We start from the raw sequence: 21,854 nt of genomic DNA on the forward strand, positions 1-21,854 counted from the left end.
GTCTGTGTCTATACAAAATGTGTAGTCTACTGAGCTGTAGACTAAAATCATGGTCTATTGTTACTGCTGATTATTAGCAAGGTTTCCTTTTGGATGTATTTCAATTACACCAGGTAATACATAGTATATGACAGTTTAAAAAGAAATGTTGACAAAGTATCATCTAAGCTAGATCAGTGTCGACAGAAAAACAGGATTTTTGGTTGCTTACCGTAAAATCTGTTTCTCGGAGCCTCCATTGGGGGACACAGGAACCATGGGTGTATGCTGCTGCCACTAGGAGGCTGACACTATGCACAAAAAAAGTTAGCTCCTCCTCTGCAGTGTACACCCCACCGACTGGCATTATACACTTCAGTTAGTGAGAAAGCAGTAGGAGAAAAATAACAAGGTTGAAAACCATAACCACAAACATGAGAACTGTAAACGTGAGAACAGTCATAGAACATAGAACAACAGGAATTGAACAACATGAGAGGGTGCTGTGTCCCCCAATGCAGGCTCCGAGAAACAGATTTTACGGTAAGCAACCAAAAATCCTATTTTCTCAATCGCCTCTCATTGGGGGACACAGAAACCATGGGACGTCCAAAAGCAGTCCCTGGGGCGGGAAAAACAGACTTCCATCAGGTCAGAGGACTCACCACTGCCGCATGCAAGATCCTTCTGCCTAGGCTGGCGTCCGCCGAAGCGTAGGTATAGACCTTGTAAAATTTGGCAAACGTGCAGATGGAAGACCAGGTTGCCTCTTTGCAAAGCTGTAGGGCGGAAGCCCTGTGGTGTACCACCCAGGAGGCGCCGACTGCCCGGGTAGAGTGAGCCTTTATCCCAGGAGAAGGCACTCTGTTCTTGACCCGGTAAGCCTCCAAAATTGCCGATCTGATCCAGCGAACAATAGTCGCCTTGGAAACCGGCAGACCTCTGCGCGTGCCATCAGGAATGACGAAAAGAGAATCCGTCTTCCGGAAAGCGGACGTTCTATCCACGTAGATCCTCACTGACCTGACGATGTCCAGCTTGTACAACGATCGCTCCAGAGGATGAGTCGGAGCTGGACAAAAGGAAGGTAGAACAATGTCCTCGTTGAGGTGGAATGTAAAAACCACCTTAGGAAGAAAGGAAGGCAGAGACCTGAGGACCACCTTGTCCTGGTGGATGACCAAGAAAGAAGGTCGGCAAGAGAGCCCCCAACTCGGAAACGCGGCAGATAGAAGTGATGGCCACAGGAAAGGCCACCTCCCAAGAACTGATAGGGGAATCTCCCTGAGAGGCTCAAGGGGGGAAACCCTCAGAACGTCCAGTACCAGATTTAAATCCCATGAATCCACAGGGGCCCTGTACGGAGGGACAGCATGGCCACTCCTTGAAGGAAGGTCTTAACCTGTGGCCGAGAAGATAAAGTCTTCTGAAAAGGGATGGAGAGCGCAGAAACCTGGCCCTTCAGGGAACTAAGAGCAAGGCCCGAATCCAGTCCTGCCCGAAGGAAGGCCAAAATGGAAGGCAAGGAAAGGGACCTAGGTAAAATGCAGTTGGACTCGCACCAACGGAAATAAGCCTTCCAGGTATGATAGTAAATCCTGGAAGATGAAGGCTTCCTAGCCTGGATCATGGTGTGAATCACCCGGTCCGAAAAGCCGGATGCTCTTAGAACTGCGGTTTCAACAGCCACGCCGTTAAACTGAGCGACCGAGAATTCGGGTGGCAGATCGGACCCTGAGACAGCAGATAGGGCCTGTCTGGAAGGCGTCAAGGGGCGTCCGCGAGAAGATTGACGATGTCCGCAAACCAAGCTCTCCTGGGCCAATCTGGGGCAATCAGAATGACCGGCACCCCTTCCGCTTTGATCTTTTTCACAGCTTGGGAAGGGTAGGGGTGGGAACAGATAGGGCAGCACGAACTGCGACCAAGGAATGGCCAGAGCGTCAACGCCCACCGCGAGGGGGTCGCGAAACCTGGAAAAGAACCGAGGAACCTTCCTGTTCATTCGGGACGCCGTGAGGTCCACGTCCGGAGTTCCCCATTCAAGACAACTCTGATGGAAAACCTCCGGATGCAAGGACCATTCCCCTGCCGCGAGACCCTCGCGGCTAAGGAAGTCAGCAGCCCAATTGTCCACGCCGGGGATATGCAGCGCGGATATCACCTGAACCGTTGCCTCTGCCCAGAGGAGGATCTTGGATACCTCGGCCAAGGAGCTCCGAGTCCCCCCGATGGCTGACATATGCCACCGCCGTGGCATTGTCCGTCTGGATTCGGATTGGTAGACCCCTGAGAATCCTTTCCCAGTGACGAAGGGACAGAAAGATGGCCCGAATCTCGAGGACATTGATCGGCAGAGTTGACTCCTGCGCCGACCAACGACCCTGAACAGTCAGGTGGCGAAACACCGCGCCCCAGCCGAGCAGGCTGGCGTCCGTCGTCACCACCTGCCAGTGAACTGGAAGGAAGGACCTGCCCTGGGAGATGAGAGGTGACGTCAGCAACCAGTTGAGGGACCGTTTGACCCGGGAAGAGAGTCGGATCGGGCGATCCAGGGGCATGACAGACCAGTCCCACTGAAACAGGATGGCCTGCTGAAGAGGTCGAGAGTGAAATTGGGCGAAGGGAATCGCTTCCAATGTTGCTACCATCCTCCCCAGAACCTTCATGGCCGATCGGAAGGAGGTTAGCCGAGGACCCTGAAGCAAGCCTAAGTCCCGACGAAGGATGGATCTCTTGTCCTCGGGAAGGAAGACTTTGGTCTGACGAGTGTCGAAGAGCATGCCCAGAAAAACGAGGCGCTGGGAAAGGAACAAGACAGGATTTCTTCTTGTTGACAAGCCACCCGAGGCGGACTAGGGTGTCGAGAACGATGGACAGGCTCTCGTGAGCCTGAGAAAAGGGACAGAGCCTTGAAGAGGATGTCGTCGAGGTACGGAAAAAGCACCAGTCCCCTGACCCTCAAGATGGCTATCAGCGCCGCCATGGTCTTCGTGAAAACCCTGGGAGCGGTTGCGAGACCGAGCGGCAGGGCGACGAACTGAAAATGGTCCTGGAGCACCACAAAGCGCAGGAATCGGTGAAGTCCCGGGAATATCGGGACATGGAGGTAGGCGTTCTGAATATCTATGGAACACAGAAATTCTCGAGCCTCCATGGAAGCAATTACTGAACGAAGGGATTCCATCCTGAAGCGTCTTAGATGAACTCTCCAGTTCAGCAATTTGAGATCCAGAATGGGACGAACCTCGCCTTTTTTTTTTTTCGGTAGTGAACCGTTCCCTTTCTGGGACGGGAACTATTACTCCGGCTTTGAGGAGAGAAGTGATGGCTGCGAAGAAACCCGGAACTAGAGCGGGGTCTCTTGGAGGTCGGGATTCGAAGAAACGATCCCGGGGAAACGAACTCTATCTTGTATCTCGAGGATACAACTTCCCTGACCCATGCAACCTCTACTGAGGAGATCCAGACATCCCTGAAGACGAGGGGACGGCCGCCCAGCCTGGGAAGTGGGCTGGGGTCTTGCCGTGAGTCATGCAGAGATGGATCCTCCAGTCCTAGACCTGGAGGATCTACCCTGGGAGTAGCGAGAGCGCCAGGAAGGAGTGGGTCTAAAGGAAACCGTCTTCTTCTCTTGACGAGCCTGTGGCCTCTGTTGCTGCAGGGAAAAGGAGTTTGATGCCGCGAAGCGATGAAAAGGCCGAAAGGACCAAAATTGCCATCTAGGAAGAGGGTGACGAGGTTTAGACTTGTGTCCCCGGTGGCGTCCTTAATGATTTTGTCCAGCTTAGAACCAAAGAAACGTGAACCCTGAAAAGGCAGGCAGTAAGGGACTTTTTAGAAGACAAGTCCGCCTGCCAGGCCTTGAGCCAAACGGTTCGACGGATGGCAACAGCATTGCTTGACACCTGAGCCACAAAAGACGTGACATCCAGGGAAGCGGAGACCAAGGATTGACCCGCATGAGAAATCTGGTTGGCAAGCTCCGCCAGCTGTCCAGGTGGGGCCCCGTCCAGAATGCCCCGATGGAATTGTTTGACCTATTTGGATATGGATTTTGAAACCCAAGTGGAAGCAATGGCCGGGCAAAAATAGATGCAGCCGTTTCGAAGGCTGACTTCGCAAAGGATTCTATGACTCTAAAGATAGAATCTTTCAGAGATGCTCCGCCAGATAGCGGAAGGACCGTGTTGGTGGACAGCCTGGGAACTGGAGGATCCACCGAGGGAGGAGCAGTCCAATTAGCGGTGAGCTCCGGAGAAAAAGGATATAAAAACGCCAAGGCGCTTTTCTTCTCTGAAAGCGTCTGGTCGGATTCTCTTTCTTTCGTCAGGACCTCCTCGAATACAGGGTGAGAAGCGAAGACCTTGGAGGGTGGCTTCGATCCGTCTAAATGAAACCGCCTGATCCGCGCGTTCCGTAGCGGAATCTTTGATGCCACAGGTCTTGTTGATTGCTCCAATGAGGCTCTGAACCATATCCCTCATGTTAGCGATTTGGTCAGAGTGCAGCTCCAAAACGTCCCTCTGAAGGTGCGTCCGAGAACGCCTCGCCTGACTCGGGGAAGGGAACCGGGAAGAAACTGATCGCTGAGATGGACCGTGAGGCGAGATGGAACGGGAAGAGTAGTCGGAACGGCGCTCCCGTCTGGACCCTTTACGGCCTATCTTGGCAAGCTCAGACGGGGCTACCTGTGACCCGCTGGCTACCGCGGAGGTCTGCAAGGGCAACTTATCAAGAACAGACACCGGGGTCTGGGATACCCTGGTGAGATCCGCCACAGATTGAGACAGAGGAAGCCCACCCTGGGATAGGGGCCTCACTCTCACTCGGGGCAGAGGGGGGCTCCTGAGCGATGGTACGGTGGGATCGCTGCAGTCCTGACAGGTGGGAGAGGACTGGCCTGAGGGGAACCTGCCCTTACAAGGAGAGCACAAAAGGTGTCTGACTAAAGCAGAGGAAGGGTATCAGGATGCAGTGCAGTGCTACTCACTGCAGATGTCCTGTGGATAGCTTCGGCTGTAGAGGATGGAGGAGGTCGTCAGGGAAAGCAGGTCCTGTAGGAGGAATCACCGCTGGGTCCAAACGCCGGGATGGTGACTGTACATGAAGCAGTGCAAAAAAAAAATTTGTGCTGCTGAAAAGGAGGGCGCGAAGGTACAAGGACCCGCACTCTGAAGTCCGCAGCACGAGCCAAGAGGCGCCAAAAGCAGCCGGCACTGAAGCTGCACGATTGAGGGTACAAAGATGGCGCCGGCCGCAGTCTGTGCTGAGGCCGGGAGGAGTGGGCGGGGCTAAGCGCCGGAGAGAAGAGGGGAAGACGCGGGAGAAAAGCCCGCCGGAAAGAGGATGGGGGCGGAGCCATAACGTCGCACTAGGCCCCAACAGAAGCCGGGGCCTAAATTAACCCCCGGTGGCCGGCGGGAAAGGGAAGCCGCGGCGTGGAGGCCCTGCAAGGCTAGCCCCTCGACGGAGAGAGCGGGGGGCAGAGGCACTGTGCCGGGGACTAGGCCCCGACGGAAGCCGGGGCCCTGTGACCGCCGTGTGGGGAGAGACGGCGTGGAGACCTTACAAGGCCTCGGCGCTACCGCCGCAATGGTGGACCCATAATGAGAAAAAGGGGGAACTATCCGCACAAGGGAAGCTGAAGAGAGATCCAGGGTGAGGAAAGAACCCCGGACCCCCAAACTGTGGGACACAGTGCTTTCCCCATACAAAAACCCCCGAGTCCCAGAAGGATCTAGGCTACTAGCTGACGGGGGAGAAAAAAACTCACCTTTCTTCATCTGCATACTTACCCCCTTGAATGACCTGGGATGGGATGAGGAAAATACTCACCTCAAACAACCCACGCCGTTACTAACCTGAAGAGGAATGAGACGTCCAGGAGCTGTGATGAACGTCCTCGTCTCCGCAACTGACAGGCTCTGGTGGGCGAGTGGGTGGGGGACGGAGCTAGGACCGGACTTCTGAGCACGCTTGTGTGCTAGGATCTTGGTCCTGCTGTCGGATCTATGAGGATACGGGGTGGCAGTACACGCCATACTCATAGTCCGTATTGTGGGATTACAGGTGTGACTGTTCACCCTGTATCCCTCTGGAAAATCTTAAAAGAAAACGACGCACATTGAGGTAGATAAGGGTCTAATGAAAGACCCGTGTCCACCTCCTACTGACACTAAGCTAAACTGAAGTGTATAATGCCAGTCGGTGGGGTGTACACTGCAGAGGAGGAGCTAACTTTTTTTGTGCATAGTGTCAGCCTCCTAGTGGCAGCAGCATACACCCATGGTTCCTGTGTCCCCCAATGAGAGGCGATAGAGAAATTCATTTATCCATGATAGAATGAAATGGCCATGTGTCTTATCAGCCTGTACTGACATATCTAATGAACATGACCTTCTCTACAAGAATGGAGCTCAGTACCAGGTTAATGTGGCTTCAGCGGCATCTTTTACTCTCATAGAGGCTGGGTTGTGCTCCTTGTCCCCTTTAAATCGCACTTCTTGTAGCTCAGGGTTTTTGGACTTGCTGCCAGATATCCCCAGCTCTACAATCTCCAGCACCTCTTTTAGGCAGTCCTAAGAATAATACAAGTTTAGTTTTAAAAAACGTCGCAAAAAAGGTCCACCATCACAGAAGTGAGCAAATCAAAGATGTCCGAGAACCTCCTCTGATCTGGGAAAGAGTAACCAATCCATCTACAGCTCAATAGCTTATGTACACACAGTTATGAGAAAAACTAAGTACACCCTCCGCGAATTCCATGGTTTTACGTAAGTGGTCTTAAAATTAGGCAAGTACAACCTCAAATGAACGATACATGACAAATTCATTATAAACCAAAAAACTAAAACTAAGCCCAAATTGTGAAGCAGTGTGTGAAAAATTAAGTAAGCCCCATGAATCAATAACTTGCAGATCCACCTTGACTATCACTCTCTCAAACTGTTTGGGAGGTATTATGGTCCACACTCATTGCAGCATTGCTTAAAGTGGTATTCCCAGCTCCAAGATCCTATCCCAATATGTAGTAGGTGTAATAATAATATTAGCAAATACCTCCAATTAGAAATGTAGTATAGATTTTCTATTTTGCCATGTCTCTTTCCATATGTGCAGCCATTGCAGAACCTTAGGTATCCATGGTTACGACCACTGATACAGTGCCAGTTAGCTAGTTGCTAGTGGTCGTAACCATGGATACCTAAGGTACTGCAATACCTGCTCATAAGGAAAGACATGGAGAATTAGAAAAACTATACTACATTTTTAATTGGCGATATTTGCTAATATTATTATTACACCTGCTACATATTGAGATAGGATTTTGGAGATGGGAATACCCCTTTAAGTTCACTGAGGATGGTGTACTTTCTAAATTTAAGGCCTTCTACGAATTAGATTATTTAAAATGTATGTCCCGATATATAAAACCATTGAGTTCAAAGGGTGTACATAGTTTTTCTCATGACTGTCTACGTACTTTTTTTTGTTAGAAATACAGTGCTTGATAATAAGCAGCTTAGTTCATAATTGCAGTGTAAGTGCACCTCAAGATAATTTTGAACATGCAATTATCTTCCCGTGTATAAACAAGCTGCCGATCACCCGATGAATGTGCAAAATGCTCATTCAGTAGGTGAAATGATCTTTGATGCAGAACAAAATACCAGCTCTTGGTGTGTCATCCTGTGTAAACAGGACTTGCTCTTGCGAGAACTATGGCAGCTTATGTGCACTGAGTGATCTAGTATAGATGCTCTGTGCACATGGCTTACTTTGGTCTGCCTGTGTAAACAGTCATTCTAGCTACTGCTGATCGGTAAAAGTTATCGGCGGTCATACAATGCTGCTGGTTGGCCTGTGTAAACGCACCCATAGTAATAGACAGAAGTGTACAGTGGATAGAAGAGAAAAAACCTAAATAAGAGGCAGTGTGGGATGGGGGAGAACTATATACAGCACTTGACTGTACAGTAGTCAGCAGTGCTGATCGGAGACGGACTGTGGTTTATCTGAGATTAGAAAGAAGGGTGGTTTTAATGGAACGGAGCTGCAATACCAAACAACCCAAGGACAAGAGGGGTGCAAATCCAAATGTATAGTCTCAGAAAGCCCCTTTAATGAAAAGTAGAAGATTTGTGCTAGAGTCGGTCAGGTCACCTTTTCATTTAACATGTCGGGATGCTCGGTGAGCCAGACACACAGGCACTGAAATGCAGCAACGATCATAGAGTGCAGGTCTCTGGAGTGATGCGGAGCTGGACGGGAGCACTGGTACACGATGTAAGTACACACAGAGCTCACCGCTCTCTTCCGGTCAGCAGAATCAATGCTGACCTTTACCTGGGGAAAGAGGAGAGGATGAGCATGTACAACTAACTAATGGCACCAACTGTAGCCAAAGGGTCTAGGAGATCTGCATTTTAATGGCATCAGATTGGCAGCCCACGTCACATATACCTCATCGGTCACGGAGTGGATGTCCATCACACACAAACCACTCTGCAGAGTCTTATTAGCATGGAAATCTATATATTGCTGCTGTGCCTTTAGTTTGAGAACAGCCAGGTCAGTGATGGGGATCTGATCCTTCAGCAATGGGCCTCATGTACTAAACTAATGCTGGTGATAACCAATCACATATCCACTTTGTGCTGAAATGCAGGTCTGACATGGGGCTGAGATAATGTGCACTGAGCAAAGCCTCCAGGTCTTCCCTTATTAGATTGGGTACATGAGGCTCAGTAACCAGGCCTGCATGTCCCAAACCATATGGAAAATTTACCCACTGACTCCATGTGAAGTTATTCATACATTTCCAGGAGGAACAATGGAGGAAATAAATAGGGCAGAGTTTAATTTTAGGTTTTGGGAAACACAAGTATTTACAAAAACATGTCGTATATACTCGAGTATAAGCCGACCCGAGCATAAGCCGAGGCACCTAATTTTGCCACGGAAAACTGGGAAAGCTTATTGACTTGAGTATAAGCCGGGTATGCATTGTCCCCTCATTCCTATTCCGGTATGTGTGGTGCCCCCCGTCCTGCTCTGTGTGGCTCCCCCGGTCATCTCATTGTATGCATGGCTCCCCAGGTCATCTCGTTGTATGCATGGCTCCCCCCGTCCCATTTTGTATGCATAGCTCCCCCGGTCCCATCTTGTATGCATCATGGCTCCCCCGGTCCCATCTTGTATGCATCATGGCTCCCCCGGTCCCATCTTGTATGCATCATGGCTCCCCCGTACTCCTCACCCTAATCGCGCCGTCGCTTAACGACCCTACATCTCCATTGTCCCAGCGCGGCAGCTTCTTCCTCTGCGGAGCGGTCACGTGGTACCGCTCATTAAGGTCATGAATATGTGCTCCACGCCTATGGAAGTGGAGTTGTGTATATATATTTATTATCTTAATGAGAGGTACCACCTGAAAGCTGAGCACAGGAACAGGAAAGAGCTGCCGGGTCAGAAATGTAGGGATGGAGATGCAGCGACGGAGGGTCAGTATTGATGCCTTCTGGAAGCCAGCGGCTGCAGCTGTTAATGTGCTACAGCCGCAGGCTCCCCGCTTCCCCTCCGGCTTTCTGGACCATGACATGTGTATAAGCCGAGGGGGGGGGGGTCCGAGGGGGGCGTTTTCAGCACAAAAAATGTGCTGAAAACCTCGGCTAATACACGAGTATATATTTGGAAAGTTGTGATCTCCTTCAAGTCTCTTAGGTTACATCAAGGGCTTACATACCAGTAAGCAGATTGGCGCTATAGTCTAATTACCGTATATAAGCCGAGGTTTTTAGTACATTTTTTGTGCTGAAAATGCCCCCCTCGGCTTATACACGAGTCATTATCCCAGTTTCTGGGGGAGCAGCGGGTCACAGGAGGCAGGAGCTGGCATCTGCGACTAAAGCCTGTGCCCCCTGCTAAAGATAAATGAATATTCACTGCACTGGCAATGAATATTAATTTCTCTTCTGGTGCGTGCACGGTTACAGTTGCAGCCGCCGGCTTCCAGCAGCTTTCGGGCTCTCACGGGTGCCCACTCATTAAGGTAATGAATATTCACCTCACTCCACTCCCATAGGCGTGGAAAGAGGTGAATATTCATTACCTTAATGAGCGGGGACGCGAGATTGTCCAGCTGCAGGAGCTGCTGGCACTGGAACGAGATGCTGCAAGGGAGCGCAGGGAAGGTAAGTAGGATTTTTTTAATATGCTTTTCTCATGGGGGCCATACATATAAGGATGGGAATAAGGAGCCATGTAGACAAGGATGGAAATAAGGAGCCATGTAGACAAGGATGGAAATAAGGAGCCATGCAGAAAAGGATGGGAATAAGGAGCCCATGCATACAGGGATGGGACTAAGAAGCCCATACATACAAGGTTGGGAATAAGGAGCCATGCAGACAAGGATGGGAATAAGGAGCCCACGCATACAAGGATGGGTATGAGGAACCATGCATACCAAAATAGGGATAAGGGGATAATGCATACCTGGCTTACACTCCAGTTTTTCAAGGCAAAATTAAGTGCCTCGGCTTATACGTGGGTCGACTTATACACGAGTATATACGGTATGTAAAATACATCCCATTTCCTACAAGTAGTTATGGCAGACCGATTATGTTCTCACATGATCAAAAGTATAACTAAACCACAATAGTGGATTGCTTGAATAATGATACATTGAAGTGGTGATATACAGTATATGTGCATTGTGGAAAAAATGGCAGACCATTCAGATTGTACAGAGAAACCAAGAGAGGAAAAAAAATGAATATGTGGTCAAAGATTATTCCAAGGCATAAATAGAAAAGATAAAACACCTTTATTAGAACAAACTTGGTGAATGGTGGCACAACTACAAAGAGTGCCCGCACTTACATATAATAGTCCAGAAATATCATAAAAATCTGTGACATCAGTAGTAAACACCCCCAGTGTGGATCAATATACAGGTGCTTCTCACAAAATTAGAACATCATCAAAAAGTTAATTTATTTCAGTTCAATACAAAAAGTGAAACTCATTATATAGAGTCATTACAAACAGAGTGATCTATTTTCAAGTGTTTATTTCTGTTAATGTTGATGATTATGGCTTACAGACAATAAAAACCCAGAAGTCATTATCTCAATAAATTAGAATTAACAAAAACACCTGCAAAGGCTTCCTAAGCGTTTAAAAAGGTCCCTTAGTCTGTTTCAGTAGCTCCACAATCATGGGGAACACTGCTGACTTGACAGATGTCCAGAAGGCAGTGATTGACACACTTCACAAGAAGGGTAAGGCTAGGTTCACACTGCGCTCTGGCAGTCCGTTACACGGACTGCGTTATACCGTGGCATAACGCGGTCTAGCGCAGTCCGTTAACGCTGCCATTTAGCTCTACTGAGGGCGCATCGCTAGCGCACGCCTATTATGTGCCGTCATTGAGTGATGGACCCTGGGACACGGGCTGCAGCGTTTCCGGGTCCGTCACCGCTAGCGCAGATAGAGCATCTGCTAGCTCTGTCTGTGCTAGCGCGATGGCAAGTCGACACTTGCATTAACGCAGCCCGTTTAACGCATGTATTGAACGGGCTGCATTAACGCAATGTAAACCTAGCCTAAGCCACAAAAGGTCATTGCTAAAGAAACTGGCTGTTCCCAGAGTGCTGTATCCAAGCATATTAATGGAAATTTGAGTGGAAGGAAAAAGTGTGGTAGAAAAAGGTGCACAAGCAACCGGGATAACCGCAGCCTTGAAAGGATTGTTAGGAAAAGGTTTTTCAAAAATTTGGGGGAGACTCACAAGGAGTGGACTGGTGCTGGAGTCATTGCTTCAAGAGCCACCACATACAGACGTATACAGGACATGGGCTACAAGTGTCGCATTCCTTGTGTCAAGCCACTCATGACCAATAGACAATGCCAGCAGCGTCTTACCTGGGCCAAGGAGAAAAAGAACTGGACTGTTGCTCAGTGGTCCAAGGTGTTTTCAGAATTTAAGTAAATTTTGCATTTCATTTGGAAATCAAGGTCCCAAAGTCTAGAGGAAGAGTGGAGAGGCCCACAATCCAAGGTGCTTGAGGTCTAGTGTGAAGTTTCCACAATCAGTGATGTTTGGGGAGCCATGTCATCTGCTGGTGTAGGTCCACTGTGTTTTATCAAGACCAAAGTCAGCGCAGCAGTCTACCGGGAAAGTTTTAGAGCACTTCATGATTCCCTCTGCCAACAAGCTTTTTGAAGATGGAAATTTCATTCTCCAGCAGGACTTGGCACCTGTTCACACTGCCAAAAGTACCAATACCTGGTTTAAAAACAACAGTATCACTGTGCTTGATTGGCCAGCAAACTTGCCTGACCTTAATCCCATAGAGAATCTATGGGATATTGTCAACAGGAAGATAAGAGACACCAGACCCAACAAAGCAGACAAGCTGAAGGCTGCTATCAAAGCAACCTGGGCCTCCATAACATCTCAGCAGTGCCACAGACTGATTGCCTCCATGTCACGCCGCATTGATGCAGTAATTGATGCAAAAGGAGCCCCGACCAAGTACTGAGTGCATTTACTGAACATACAATTCAGCAGGCCAACAGTTCAGATTTTAAAATAATTTTTCAAGCTGGCTTTATAAAGTATTCTAATTTACTGAGATAATGTCATTTGTGTTTTCACTGGCTGTAAGCCATAATCATCATTAACAGAAATAAACACTTGAAATAGATCACTCTCTTAGTAATAACTATATAACAATAATGTATATACACACACATATATATATTTATATATATGTATATACACACAAATATATATATATATATATATATATATATATATATATATATATATATATATACACACACACATATACATACACACACACACATACATATATATATACACATATATACATATACACACACACACACACACACACACACACACACACATATACACACATTTATATACTAGCTCTGCTACCCGGCTTCGCCTGGGTTAATAACTGCTGTTAGCAAAATAGAATGTGTTAAAAAAAATTTATTCTGCACACAAAAAACACAAAACAAATAGATAGAAATGTAATTATTAAAAGGCAAAGGCTAAGCTAATAGAAGCATTTCACAACATATACTTCAACACCAGAGATATTCCACTCAGATTTAACTAAATTGGCCAAGAAATGTGAAGTAATCTTCTACTACTTATTAGAGAGACCTTTGATAAATTACATTCTTAGTTTTCCTTCAGGTGCAAAGACGAACAGATTTTTGGCTGTTCCAACTCTTGAACAGGCCACATAAAGTTGACCATGAGAAAAGCATGGGGATTGTAAATCGATTCCAACTACTTTCAAGGACTGTCCCTGAGCCTTGTTGATGGACATAGCAAATGCCAGTCGAATATGAAACTGGAGGCGTTTAAAATCAAAAGGCAAATCAGATGGAATGAGAAGAATTGTTGGAATGAAAACATCTTCTCCTGCGGCACATCCTGTCAAAATGGTTGCCTCAATTACATGTGGAAACAGGTTCTTAATCAAGAGTCTTGTTTCATTACACAGATTTGGTGGATCCAAATTTCTCAATAGCAGAATAGGTGCTCCAGGTTTTAGAAAGAGGTTGTGAGGAGGAAATTCCTTGTGGCTCCAAGGAATTCAGGAACTCAGCTGGATAAAATAATGCTTGAGCAGGGTCTATTACTGTATCCACTGACTTGCAGGTTGTGTACACACCTGGAAGGAGATTTAGAATTTGAAGATTGATCTTGTTGACGCTGTCATTTTTGGGAGCTAGAATGGCCCTTTCACACAGTCAGACAGAATTTTTGAAGTGGAGTTGAATTATTGGAAAAACCTTTGCTTTTAACACCTCTATGGAAGTCACAATGCAACAAAAGTTGCTTGGAAAGGTGATCTGTCCAGTGGTTGAGTTTACTGGTGCCTTGCCATCTCCAATAGTCAACAGTTGGCTCGAAAACAGTCCAGCAGAAACATCGCCTGTCATGTAGACCCTCATGTTTGTGTTCAGTGACATTTTCTTTACTTTTCTCCAAAGATACGATGCTTTGAGACAGGCATTGAGTTCGGCTGCAGGGGTTGATCTTGGAATAACAGGGAGTGTTTGGCGGAAGTCACCTGCCAAAACAACAACTACTCCTCCCATGATATATTTGATGCTACGCAGGTCTTGCAGCAGTCTGTCCACTGCTTCCAGAGCCCTATTGTGTGACATGGTGCATTCATCCTAAATGATGGCACTGCATTTTTGAAGCAATTTGGCCAGTCCTGATCCCTTGGCAATATTACACACGGGGCTGTCACTATGAGACACGTTAAGTGGTAGTTTGAATGTCGAATGTGCTGTCCTGCCACCTTTTAAAAGCGTAGCTGCAATTCCAGAAGATGCCACTGCAAGTGCAATCTTTTTTTGTTGTCGAAATTTTGCCAGGAGCAAGTTGATTACAAATGTCTTTCCGCCATGGAATTCTTCTTTTTACGAGGCATTATTGTGGTAAAAATAGTCTGTAACTGGCAACTGGTAACTTTCCACCAACACACCCTGACTGACATCCTATTACCTCACACAAGCTTAGTTATACTGAGAATGTCCTTTGTTGCCTATATTAACCAATCAGAGCTCAGATTAACTGTAGCAAAATAGAAGCTGAGCTGTGATTGGTTGCTATTGGCAGCCTGATAAATCCCCAGCCAACAGGAAGCCCTCCCCCCTGGCAGTATATATTAGCTCACACATACACAGACAGGTCATGTGACTGACAGCTGCCGTATTTCCTATATGGTACATTTGTTGCTCTTGTAGTTTGTCTGCTTATTAATCAGATTTTTATTTTTGAAGGATAAAACCAGACTTGTGTGTGTTTTAGGGCGAGTTTCATGTGTCAAGATGTGTGTGTTGAGTTGCGTGTGGCGACATGCATATAGTGGCTTTTGTGAGATGAGTTTTGTGTGGCGACATGCGTGTAGCAACTTTTTGTGTGTCGAGTTGCATGTGACAGATTAGTGTAGCAAGTTGTGTGCAGCAAGTTTTGAGCATGGCGAGTTTTGCGTGTGGCGAGTTTTGTGTGTGGTTGCGTTGAGTATATGCAAATTTTGTGTGAGGCAACTTTTGCATGTGTTGCAACTTTTGTGCATGTGGCAATTTTTCCGCGTGTGCAAGTTTTGCGTGTGGAGAGTTTTCCATGAGGCGAGTTTTGCACGTGTGGCGAGTTTTGCGTGAGCCTAGTTTTGCATGTTGTGAGTTTTCCATGTGGCGAATTTTGCACGTGGCGAGTTTTGAGTTTCGACTTTTATGTGGCGAGGTTGGTGTATGTGTGGTGATATGTGTGCTGAGGGTGGTATATGTGTTCAAGCACGTGGTAGTGTGTGGCGCATTTTGTGTGTGTGTTCATATCCCTGTGTGTGGGGTGAGTATCCCATGTCGGGGCCCCACCTAAGCAACTGTATGGTATATACTCTTTGGCACCATCGCTCTCATTCTTTAAGCCCCCCCTTGTTTACATCTGGCAGCTGTCAATTTGCCTCCAACACTTTTCCTTTCACTTAGTCCCCATTATGTAGATAGGGGCAAAATTGTTTTGTGAATTGGAAAGCGCGGGGTTAAAGTTTCTCCTCACAACATAGCCTATGACGCTCTTGGGGTCCAGACGTGTGACTGTGCAAAATTTTGTGGCTGTAGCTGCGACGGTGCAGATGCCAATCCCGGACATACACACAGCATTATATATTAGACACACACACAGTACAGACCAAAAGTTTGGACACGCCTCATTTAAAGATTTTTCTGTATTTTCATGACTATGAAAATTGTACATTCACACTGAAGGCATCAAAACTATGAATTAACACATGTGGAATTATATACCTAACAAAAAAGTGTGAAACAACTGAAATTATGTCTTATATTCTAGGTTCTTCAAAGTAGCCATCTTTTGCTCTGATGACTGCTTTGCACACTCTTGGCATTCTCTTGACGAGCTTCAAGAGGTAGTCACCGGGAATGGTTTTCACTTCACAAGTGTGCCCTGTGAGGTTTAATAAGTGGGATTTCTTGCCTTATAAAAGGGGTTGGGACCATCAGTTGTGTTGAGCAGAAGTCTGGTGGATACACAGCTGATAGTCCTACTGAATAGAAAAAAGCAGCTAAGAAAAACGAGTGGCCATCATTACTTTAAGAAATGAAGGTCAGTCAGTCTGAAAAATTGGGAAAACTTTGAAAGTGTCCCCAAGTGCAGTGGCAAAACCATGAAGCGCTTCAAAGAAACTGGCTCACATGAGGACCGCCCCAGGAAAGGAAGACCAAGAGTCACCTCTGCTTCTGAGGATAAGTTTATCTGAGTCACCAGCCTCAGAAATTGCAGGTTAACAGCAGCTCAGATTAGAGACCAGGTCAATGCCACACAGACTTCTAGCAGCAGACACATCTCTACAACAGCTGTTAAGAGCAGACTTTGTGCAGCAGGCCTTCATGGTAAAATAGCTGCTAGGAAACCACTGCTAAGGACAGGCAACAAGCAGAAGAGACTTGTTTGGGCTAAAGAACACAAGGAATGGACATTAGACCAGTGGAAATCTGTGCTTTGGTCTGATGAGTCCAAATTTGAGATCTTTAGTTCCAACCACCGTGTCTTTCTGCAACGCAGTAAAGGTGAACGGATGGACTCTACATGCCTGGTTCCTACCGTGAAGCATGGAGGAGAAGGTGTGATGGTGTGGGGGTGCTTTGCTGGTGACACTGTTGGGGATTTATTCAAAACTGAAGGCATACTGAACCATCATGGCTACCACAGCATCTTGCAGTGGCACGCTATTCCATCCGGTTTGCGTTTAGTTGGACCATCATTTACTTTTCAACAGGACAATGACCCCAAACACCTCCAGGCTGTGTAAGGGCTATTTGACCAAGAAGGAGAGTGATGGGGTGCTACGCCAGATGACCTGGCCTCCATAGTCACCTGACCTGAACCCAATCGAGATGGTTTGGGGTGAGCTGGACCGCAGAGTGAAGGCAAAAGGGCCAACAAGTGCTAAGCATCTCTGGGAACTCCTTCAAGATTGTTGGAAGACCATTCCCGGTGACTACCTCTTGAAGCTAGTCAAGAGAATGCCAAGAGTGTGCAGAACAGTCATCAAAAGCAAAAGGTGGCTACTTTGAAGAACTTAGAATATAAGACATAACAAAAAAGTGTGAAACAACTGAAATTAAGTATATAATGCCACATGTGTTAATTCATAGTTTTGATGCCTTCAGTGTGAATGTACAATTTTCAGTCATGAAAATACAGAAAAATCTTTAAATGAGGTGTGTCCAAACTTTTGGTCTATACTGTATATATAAATATATACTTTTTGTATTGAAGAACTGAAATAAATTAACTTTGTGATGATATTCTAATTTAGGCTGGTTTCACATTTGCGTTTTTTGCCGCTGCGTTTTAGCGCAAAAAACCGCATGCGTTATTTTCCCTATATTTAACATTAAAAGCGCATGCTTTTTTTTGCATGCGTTTTGCCGCGTTTGACAACGCATGCGTCGTTACTATGCTTGCGTTTGGTTGCAGAAATGCAACATGTAGTAATTTCTAGAGGCTTTTTTTGCGGCAAAAAAATGTATTGCTGTCTATGTAAACGCATGCGTTTTTAAGCACATGCGTTTGGTTGTGTTTTAAACGCATGCGTTTCAATAGAAAAAAACAAGAATACACACTGATAAGCCACCCCCCACCATCAAGGTGATAAAGGGATCCAAACCCTAACACTAACCCTACCCCTAACCCTAGGGATCCTAACCCTAACCTTAACCCTAGGGATCCTAACTAGGGTTGAGCGACTTTTCCTTTTTTGAGGTCGAGTCGGGTTTCGCGAAACAGTAAACCATCTCATATCCCTTTTTTTTGCAAATTCCACACTACTAATGTTAGTAGGGTGTATGTGCAAAATTTCGGCGCTGTAGCTATTAAATTTAAGGGTTAAATCGCGGAAAAAATTGGTGTGGGCTCCCGTGCAATTTTCTCCGCCAGAGTGGTAAAGCCAGTGACTGAGGGCAGATATTAATAGCCTGGAGAGGGTCCACGGTTATTGGCCCCCCCTGGCTACAAACATCTGCCCCCAGCCACCCCAGAAAAGGCACATCTGGAAGATGCACCTATTCTGGCACTTGGCCACTCTCTTCCCACTCCCGTGTAGCGGTGGGATATGGGGTAATGAAGGGTTAATGTCACCTTGCTATTGTAAAGTGACATTAAGCAAGATTAATAATGGAGAGGCGTCTGGATGGATGCTGGATGTCCTCATGAACTGGAGCCTGGTAAAAGTTCCCAGGCTCGAGGTCATATGAGGACATCCAGCAGAGGGCGCATCACCGCGACTCAAGGTAACTACAGATCAAACTGCTTTCCATTCAGTACCGGGGTTTTACAGGCAGGAGCGAGTGCATTAGCACAGCTCCTGGCTGTAAAATGATTTAACCCCTTCAGATGGATTTACATCGTGGGACGTTACAGATCTACGGAAGGTATGTATATCGTTGGTTTATTATTTTTAATTTGTTACAGAATCGAGGGTCTTCAGCTGGATTAAGAGAATAATAAAATATTACAACAACCTGTGTGTTTATTTCATTAAAATACTTCGCAATATTGTGTGTTTTTTTTAACCATTTCATACAATTGGATTAATAATGGATAGGTGTCATAATTGACGCCTCTCCATTATTAATCTGGCTTAATGTCACCTTACAATAGCAAGGTGACATTAACCCTTCATTACCCCATATCCCACCGCTACACGGGAGTGGGAAGAGTGGCCAAGTGCCAGAATAGGCAATAGACTTTTGAAATTGGCCAATCTGTTTCGCTCAACCCTAACCCTAACCCTAGGGATCCTAACCCTAACCCTACCCCCAACCCTAGCTATTTCTATTTATAGTGGGTTTTCTAGATGATTTTGATGATTGGCAGCTGTCACACACTTCTCAGCATGCGTTTCAGAAACGCAAACACAGGAAAAAACGCATGTAAACGCGTCAAAACACCGCGGTTTTTTTTACCGCATGAGAAAACGCATGCGTCTAAAAAACGCAGCGTTTGCACGCGTTTTTTTCACCACCTGCGTTTGCGTTTTAAACGCTGCGTTTTTAAACGCAAATGTGAAACTAGCCTTAGTGAGAAGCACCTGTATGTGCTGATACAGTCACAAAACATATATGGGGCGAGATGAAAAAGGATATGTGCAAGATATAAATCAATGTGGAATTGAACAGCACAAGATGGGATGTTAAAAAGGAACAGATGAAAACACACAATTTGTGCAGTCCACATATATATATCACACAAAACGTGTGGTCTGAAGATGAAATGCAGATAATAGTGAATACGCAAAAGGCATTACAAAGAGGAAATGTATGAGTGATCAGCTGTGCAAGTGTGGCGCACACCCAGAAGGGTGCTTTGGAACTCGTCCTTGGTCAGGGGATTGACAAAGGACGAGTTCCTAAACGCGGGTCGGGGTGTGCGCTGCACATGCGCAGCTGATCATTCAGGGTAATACACATTTCCTCTCCGCAATGCCTTTTGTACACTGGGTATTATCTGCAATTCATTTATATCCACAAATTGTGTGACATGTACATGTGGACTGCACAAACAAATTGTGTGTTTTCATCTGTTCCTTTTTAACATCCCATCTTGTGCTGTACAATTCCACATTGAATTATCTTGGCACATATCCTTTTTCATCTCGCCCCATATACATGTTTTGTGACTGTTCCAGCACGTATATTGATCTACACTGGTGATGTAGACGATTGACTTCACGTTTTTTTATATTCTTATCTGCACTACTTGGGCAACCTGTCATGCCATGACTAATCCAGTGTACCATATGCTGCTACTTACCTGTTGGACTTGAATCTTTCTTTACATTGTATTACTGTGTGTTTATTTATTAATTTTAAGCGCTGTTACTATTATATGTAAGTGCACTCTCTCTGTAGTTGTGCCACCATTCACCAAGTTTGTTCTAATAAAGGGGTTTTCTCTTTTCCATGCCTTAGAACATTCTGTGACCATATATTCGTTTTTTTCTTCTCGGTTACTCCACACATCACACCCGCCTAGATTATACTGTACACAGGAAGAAAATGTAGCTACTGACCTTGGCGAGACCAGACAGTAGCTCCAGGGCCGCCAACGAGATGCTCATGTCTGGCCTCCACTGCGAGTTGAGTCTCTGAGTCACCAAGTGGATGCTGCGCATGAGCAGACCGGCAGCTGTATCTGTATGAAGAGCTAGGATGTAACCGCAGAACCAATGCAAAGCGGGGGAGGGAAAACAACCGCTCATTAGTAACGGGAAGCGGACAGCCCAGGAGCAGGGCACAGCCACAGGGCACAAAGACATGTAAAACTGGCCTCCATTAATAGCTCCACTCCCTTATGATCATTACGTGGCACACATAAAGGTGTTAATAAAATTCAGTCCACAATCAATGGACATGTTAATTCACAGCAGATTCACAAGAACCATCTCTACATACCACTTGTAAATATGGGTCTCTTACCGAAAATTAAGGGTCTGCAAGTGAATGAGACTGAGGGCAGTTCCCAGCACAACAGCCTGGCTGGCTTACAGGAAGAGAAAGTAAAGGGTCAAAATGAAGTTATATTCTCCCTGTAGCCGCTCGCTTCCAGTCATTGGGCCGCTGCAGCGGGCTATTACAGTCACCGCTCACTACACAGTGAGCATTCCCTCTGCATGGTGACAAACAGCCTGCGCTGCACGCCCCCTCCTGCGCTGCACGCTCCCGCCTGTGCTGCACGCCCCCACTGCACGCCCCGCCTGCGCTGCATGCCCACTTCTGCGCTGCACGCCTCCTCCTGCGCTGCACGCCCCCGCTGCACACCCCCTGCTTGCGCTGCATGCCCACTTCTGCGCTGCACGCCCCCGCCTGCGCTACACACAGGGCTGGCAGTCAGATGCAGGGAAGTGATTACCGTGCACTCACTGCATAGAAAGCAGTTATGTATTTCTTCAATGACTGGAAGACAGAGGCTGCAGGGAGAACAAAATCTTATCTTCTCCCTTTACCTCCAGCAAGGCAGCCAGGCATGATTAAATGCAGCCCTGTTTTTTTGTTCTGCTTTCCTTCCTACTAACCCTATTAATAAGCCCATTTATTATGTGTAAATAAATAATGTATTTGACATCCTTCATGCTCATGTAACAGCAATATAATAATCATCAGCATCAACCTTTAAACTGCTGTGAATTAACATCGGCACGTTCAATGATGGATATCCATGCAGCATACATTTTGACAACAAAGAAAAGTGTGGATTACAGTGTTGTATATTGTCGGCCCGTGATGGTTAGTGGTGGATTTGGATCTGAGAAGTATTGTGCAGATTTGAGTGTAGTGAAGAGAGAATTAGATGATTCACAAGTAAGATAGCTGGCTGGATGGGTACCTGGATATCCTATGGTAAAAACAGTAAAGAGAGCCAAGGTTATTTAATCCTCTCAGAGTTACGCTAATGTAATTAATGACTGATAATCGTTGTGTAAAGCACAAGCTGGGGGCATCTAGAAGGTGCAAACGAGTCCTAATCCAAGTACACAGACCTGCCCAGAGGGACGATTCATGGTCAATTAGCGAATAAAGGTTGTGCAGGCACCCTCTGCCTAATGTCCCTCTGATCTGACAACGCATGTGACAAGAAGCCACTGCACACTGGGCACAACAGCTGCCAGAGCAATCATCATACATGGCTCCTAGTCTAGTAACAGGACATTGTAGAACATTCGCTGGTCATCCCATGGTTGTCTCAGATAGCTGCACAAAGAGTCCAGGATTTGTTATCCCCT

General features: G+C 46.6%; 1 protein-coding gene across 6 annotated transcripts in view; it reads right to left on the minus strand.

The window, feature by feature from the left end:
* Positions 1-21,854, minus strand: part of RALGAPB (Ral GTPase activating protein non-catalytic subunit beta) — a 113,745-nt gene that overhangs the window by 11,586 nt on the left and 80,305 nt on the right. For 4 of the 6 annotated variants that reach the window (XM_077251931.1, XM_077251930.1, XM_077251928.1 and 1 more), the window contains 3 exons: positions 20,145-20,278; positions 8,146-8,328; positions 6,406-6,560 (listed from right to left, as the gene is read on the minus strand). In XM_077251931.1, the coding sequence (XP_077108046.1) occupies positions 6,406-6,560; positions 8,146-8,328; positions 20,145-20,278 (472 nt within the window). The remainder of the gene's footprint in view (positions 1-6,405; positions 6,561-8,145; positions 8,329-20,144; positions 20,279-21,854) is intronic. The other 2 variants (XM_077251932.1, XM_077251927.1) reach the window with 1 other exon arrangement.

The sequence above is a fragment of the Ranitomeya variabilis genome, chromosome 4 (genome assembly GCF_051348905.1).
Source record: "Ranitomeya variabilis isolate aRanVar5 chromosome 4, aRanVar5.hap1, whole genome shotgun sequence".
Lineage (NCBI taxonomy): Eukaryota > Metazoa > Chordata > Amphibia > Anura > Dendrobatidae > Ranitomeya > Ranitomeya variabilis.